The sequence below is a fragment of the Tiliqua scincoides genome, chromosome 2, assembly GCF_035046505.1.
Source record: "Tiliqua scincoides isolate rTilSci1 chromosome 2, rTilSci1.hap2, whole genome shotgun sequence".
NCBI lineage: Eukaryota > Metazoa > Chordata > Lepidosauria > Squamata > Scincidae > Tiliqua > Tiliqua scincoides.
The window spans coordinates 79926541-79932540 of NC_089822.1; the positions used below are offsets into that span (position 1 = coordinate 79926541).

At 42.1% G+C, this 6000-nt stretch overlaps 1 protein-coding gene across 3 annotated transcripts in view; it reads left to right on the forward strand.

The window, feature by feature from the left end:
• Window positions 1–5610, forward strand: part of CNTLN (centlein) — a 248268-nt gene extending 242658 nt beyond the window's left edge. For all 3 annotated transcript variants that reach the window (XM_066615164.1, XM_066615162.1, XM_066615163.1), the window contains one exon: window positions 4558–5610. In XM_066615164.1, coding sequence (XP_066471261.1) covers window positions 4558–4659 — 102 coding nt within the window. In that variant the 3' untranslated portion in view covers window positions 4660–5610. The remainder of the gene's footprint in view (window positions 1–4557) is intronic.
• Window positions 5611–6000: the final 390 nt, after the last annotated feature.

A 6000-nucleotide genomic window follows, 5' to 3' on the forward strand; every position in this document is an offset into this window, starting at 1 on the left:
AATAAGAAAGGAAATGTGATAAACAATTGGTCTTTACATCTCATTGTACTTGTAAACTTGGTTTGTACTTGTATTATACTTGGTATTGTACTTGGTTGAAGACCAGGAAACAGAGAGTGGGTGTCAATGGGCAATTTTCACAATGGAGAGAGGTAAAAAGCGGTGTGCCCCAAGGATCTGTCCTGGGACCGGTGCTTTTCAACCTCTTCATAAATGACCTGGAGACAGGGGTGAGCAGTGAGGTGGCTAAGTTTGCAGACAACACCAAACTTTTCCAAGTAGTGAAGACCAGAAGTGATTGTGAGGAACTCCAGAAGGATCTCTCCAACCTGGCAGAATGGGCAGCAAAATGGCAGATGCATTTCAGTGTTAGTAAGTGTAAAGTCATGCACACTGGGGCAAAAAATCAAAATTTCACATATAGGCTGATGAGTTCTGAGCTGTCTGTGACAGATCAGGAGAGAGATCTTGGGGTGGTGGTGGACAGGCCGATGAAAGTGTTGACCCAATGTGTGGTATCAGTGAAGAAGGCCAATTCTATGCTTGGGATCATTAGAAAAGGTATTGAGAATAAAACAGCTAATATTATAATGCCGTTGTACAAATCTATGCTAAGACCGCACCTGGAGTATTGTGTCCTGGTCGCCACATCTCAAAAAGGATATAGTGGAAATGGAAAAGGTGCAAAAGAGAGCGACTAAGATGATTACTGGGCTGGGGCACCTTCCTTATGAGGAAAGGCTATGGTGTTTGGGCCTCTTCAGCCTGGAAAGGAGACGCCTGAGGGGGAACATGACTGAGACGTACAAAATTATGCATAGGAAGGATAAAGTGGTTAGAGAGATGCTCTTTACACTCTCACATAACACCAGAACCAGGGGACATCCACTAAAATTGAGTGTTGGGAGGATTAGGACAGACAAAAAAAAATTTCTTTACTCGGCGTATGGTTGGGCTGTGGAACTCCTTGCCACAGGATGTGGTGATGGCATCTGGCCTGGATGCCTTTAAAAGGGAATTGGACAAGTTTCTGGAGGAAAAATCCATTACAGGTTACAAGCGATGATGTGCATGTACAACCTCCTGATTTTAGAAATGGGCTATGTCAGAATGCCAGATGCAAGGGAGGGCACCAGGATGAGGTCTCTTGTTATCTGGTGTGCTCCCTGGGGCATTTGGTGGGCCGCTGTGAGATACAGGAAGCTGGACTAGATGGGCCTATGGCCTGATCCAGTGGGGCTGTTCTTATGTTCTTAACTACAATTCCCAGGAAGCCTTGCAGGTTTCTTGTTATCTGGTGTGCTCCCTGGGGCATTTGGTGGGCCACTGTGAGATACAGGAAGCTGGACTCGATGGGCCTATGGCCTGATCCAGTGGGGCTGTTCTTATGTAAGCACAAATGACATCCAGTAGATAAATTGTACCAACAGCTTTGCAGAAAAGATAATGGTATGATCCTGAAGTGGATACTGTGAACGTGTCAGGAAAGGAAGTCTATGCTATATAAGCTCTGAACCTGTAATGTAATGCCTTTGCCACAATCCATTAAGTTCATCTAATTTCCACTGAAGCGAGCACTGAAGCTCATAGTTCAGCACTTTACTCATTCCTTTTAACAAGACAAAGTCTCCAATCCTATTGGGGCCTTGAACTGCCGAACCACTGTTGTGTGTTTCCAGGCTGCTGGCACATGTGGGCAGCAGTGCAGTGCACACAGATGCAGCTCCAGAGACTTCTGTTGTTTCTGATAAGTTGACAATGGAAGCATGTCATGAGCGGGGAGGGCAGGAAGGGATTCGGGAAGAATCAGAGGAGGGCAGGGGAAGAGCTGTATCTCAGCGACACTAGTGTGCACTACATCTTATCTCTCTTTCTCAAGCTTCCTCACCCCTTTTATGTCCTCAGATGTATACCAGCAAAATGGCTGGTGTAGGTCCAAGGAGACTTATAGGCAATGGGAGAGCCTCCTGGGGAGGGAGTAAAATGTTTTTGTATTTTTACTTATCTCCTGATAGCTGTCTGATCATGTTGCGCCCCACCATTGGATGCGGCTCACACTCTATCAGCATAGCCCCAGTGGTGGGGATAAGACTAGGCAGTTAGTCAAACCTGACTGTCTTTGGATTGCATCTGGCTGTAAAGTAGAATTGACCAAGAGTATATGCAAATATTGAGCTTGAGATTTTTAAGTTCATAACTGTTTAATTGCTTTATTAAAGTATTTCTTTTTCTAGCCATAACAGTCAAATTCACATTATATGGAAATGTATTAGTTACTTTTTGTAAAAAGCTATTTCATAGTACATTATGTCGCCAAGCTCCTTCAAAGATACAGTCTGGACCACTGTGAACTTTTGGAACCAAGACTCGCTGTTGTCTGGGGGGGGGGAGGTGAGAGACAGAGAGTGAGCATCATTTAGGTAACATGCCAGCTTTGGCTGGACTGTATAAGGTGAACTTTACTTTTTATTCAGGAATTATGAACACATGGAGGAAATTGCAGTATATTTACTAAACCATTAATAAAAATATGACAAGCCTATGTCGAAGATGAAGACTGCTACGATGCAGTGTGGGATGTATGTCTATAAAGAGGACTAGAGGAGAGCATGAACACATTCCCAGAAGTTGATAAATGCACATGACGTCTGCAACATTTCAAGCCTCTCTTAGCCTTGATTGCACTGAATGATTAAGATAGAAACACCTCCTTAAAAATCATTTTATAGTGACAGAGCAGCTGTAGAATGTGGTGAACAGCAGGTAAAATATAGAATTATATGAGCCCGAGACAGTGCTGAAGTAATACATTCATATAAAGCAGAGCATTATTAGGAAAAAATATAGATGTATCAAAAATAAATGTGGTCTGGGTAGTAGAAAGCAAGTTTGAAAGACTGTGGAGATCAGAAACACCAAAGGCTACTCATATATAACACTTTCCCTATATATAGGAGGAAAAGAGTGTAGGAAAACACATGTCCAGTCACTTATAAATTGCAGTGCAGGGATGCCACCAGATCTGTGTTCTTGTGGCAAAATAAACCTCCCTTCCAAGTGTCACATGTGGTTATATTTTTAAGCTTATTTTAATAGTCAGTGTGGTATAGTGGTTGGACTAGGAAGACCCAGCTTCAAATTCCACCCAGCACTGAAGTTCACTGTCTCAGCCTAACCTACCTGATAGGGTTGTTGTGAGAATAAAAAGGAGTTATTCTGTGTACATCTTGGAAGAAGAGCAGGGTATAAATGTAAAGCTATAAATAAATATAAATAGGCAGCAATTTGGTTATATTCACTAATTGGGGTGGGGTTATTCATCTTAGCCATGACTGGAGGGTAGTTGGATTTGAGATACAGCTGTATCTCACATGGATGCATGGTCTGCAGAGAGGAAGAGGCTATAGGTTCCAATCTAATATACACAGTCCCATTGAATTCAGTGGGGTTCACTTCTAGGTACACATGCCTAGGATTGCACGTGTGGGAGTTCCTTTATTGGTCTGGGGCTTTTTAAGGAATGCGTGGCAATACACTCTCATCTGTCAGCCTGGCCCACTTTAGTGGCCCTTTTATATTTCCATTTAAACATATTTGCTTGCCACTATTGCTTGCCACTATTATTGCCTGGAAGGTTCCTTGTTGCATTTTCCATTTTGACATGTGAAAGCATTTCAGTCCCTCCTCCCTAACTTTGACCTGCTATGCTAGAATGCCGTGTGTGCTATCATCATTGGATCCATTTCTCATTGTTTTGGTTTGGACTTTGTGTGCGGCTTAGTGAGGGAGGCACCCATTCATCCCAAACATCACAGTAGAACCAAAGACCAAGAGTAGATTTGAATGATTTGTTCAGAACTCATTCATACAGTGATGGTGTCTTTCTTCCAACTGAAGGCAGCTGCTCTTGGGAAATGACAGTTTCAATGGGGAGATTTTTGTGATAATTGTGATTGTTGCATGCATGGCATGGTTCTCTAACTCAGTGTCAAGTCCAGAGGAAGTCAGTGCAGGGTTGTTGGGTGTTTGCCTGATGTGCAGACTTCTCTGTAGCATCTTGGTCTGTGAAGAGATTGTTCTGTCTTTAGTCACCAAAGTTTCACTGGATTCCTCTGAAAGCATTTGCCCCCAGCACTAGGAGCTGTATTGATAGCTCCGTCTCTCCCTCTCCTGAGAGCAGTCAGCATGCAGTGCTGCGTCTACTTATAAGTGCCCCAGAGATGGCTGTAACCTCATATTGATCAGCTGATTGAAGATAAATGACAGAGCTGCTGGTATTGCAGATTACATCATTAACATGGTCAGTAAACCATGAATTGTTCAATAAGGCGTTTATCTTTTTTCATTTTATTCTGCTCTTTTATCATTTTTATGATAAGGAAGAGTTACACACACTAATCAGGAGGATCCGTTTTTAGGAGAGAACAGACATGGGCAAGTGTGCCAGTGTCAGAACTAAGTGAAATCTAATGGTTTCAAGGTACTTAGTAAATGTTTTTTAACTGAAGAAAAATATAGACTTCACTGATCATTTTTCTTACTCTGATTCTCTCTTAGTTTCCTTTTGCTTCGTATTTAATGGATGCAGTGCTGGAAAAACTAAACGAGCAGAAGAAGCTGACAGAAGAATACAGTTCTCTTGTGAAACAAATGACCTAGGTGCTGGCAGACTGGATTGTGAAAGAGAGAAAAGGAACTTCTTTTTTTATTTTTGTGCACTATGACTTCGTTCCTGATACCAGCTTACCCCAAGGGCCAATTTGCAATTTACACTAACAGGCGTTTGCTGCATTTACACAGAACACACAGTGTGAAGGGGAGATTCACATCTCTGAACTCAGAGTAGATAATACCAAGGGGCCTTGGCCAATCATGCAGGGAAACACCAGGGTAAACATAGCATCGTTTACAATTCTGTCATTGTAAAGTATAAAACAATCCTTAGTAGCAAATAAGTACCGATGAACTCAGTGGGGCATACTTTCAGGTGAACAGGTTTATACTGGCCTGTAGACTTCCTTTCTTAAAGGAATGTACCACTAGACTACTTCTGTACGAAACCAAGGTTTTAATTGTGGAACCACTCCATCACAGCTGCATTCCCCTTTCAAATAGACATGGGTGTTTGGTTGCTGAATACAAGGATTACCAAAAACCAATGGAAACAAATTTATTTTCCCATTAGAACACTTGAAAAACACAACTGCTAAATGTGAAACCTTAGAGGCTGTTTTAAAGAAAGAGCACCCAGTAGGCCTGAGCCACCTAGATTTTCTGTGGCCACTTCTCCTTCCACAGCTCCTGTTCACTTCAGTGGAGTTCATGCTGAAGACTTTCCTGACTGAAGTGCCAGCCACTTACAAATGCAGGCACACACATTTCATTGTGAGTCTTTTGAAGTTAAAGGACCAAATTTGGTGCCCTCTGAAAAACCCCAATCATCATTAAGATAATAGGCAATTTCTAAATTTCCCTTTTTATGTGAAACATCAAAAGGAAAAGTATGGAGTGAACACTGGTTATTCAATAAACTTTAGGGTTCATTCAGCAGCCATGTACATTCTGTTTTGACTCAGAGTGATTGTGTGCAATGTGTTGAATTTTATTTAAGAAATGCTTCCTTAAAATAAGCAGTTGTGTTTGTCTTTTTTGACTAGAAGCTTCTAAAAGATTATTTGTGCAGATTTTTTTCATATACCTATCAAAAAGTTTAAGTACCACATACATAGTACCACATATATGCATGTTGTAAGAACAGAACTATAGTTAAGATGTTCAGAAAGAGAGCTCTTTGTTGACAGTTGGCTAGAGGAGCTGTTCGCATAGGTGGAGGGCAAGAGAGGCATGGCATCTGGCAGGAAGTGACTGGTACCCACTCCCTGCTCCATCCTTCACTCTTTTGACCTGCAGTCACCACCCAAAGCTAGAAATCCAGAGAGAGGAAAGCTGCCTTGGAGAAACATACCTTCCAGAAAGGCAGACCACCCCCCCCCCCAAAAG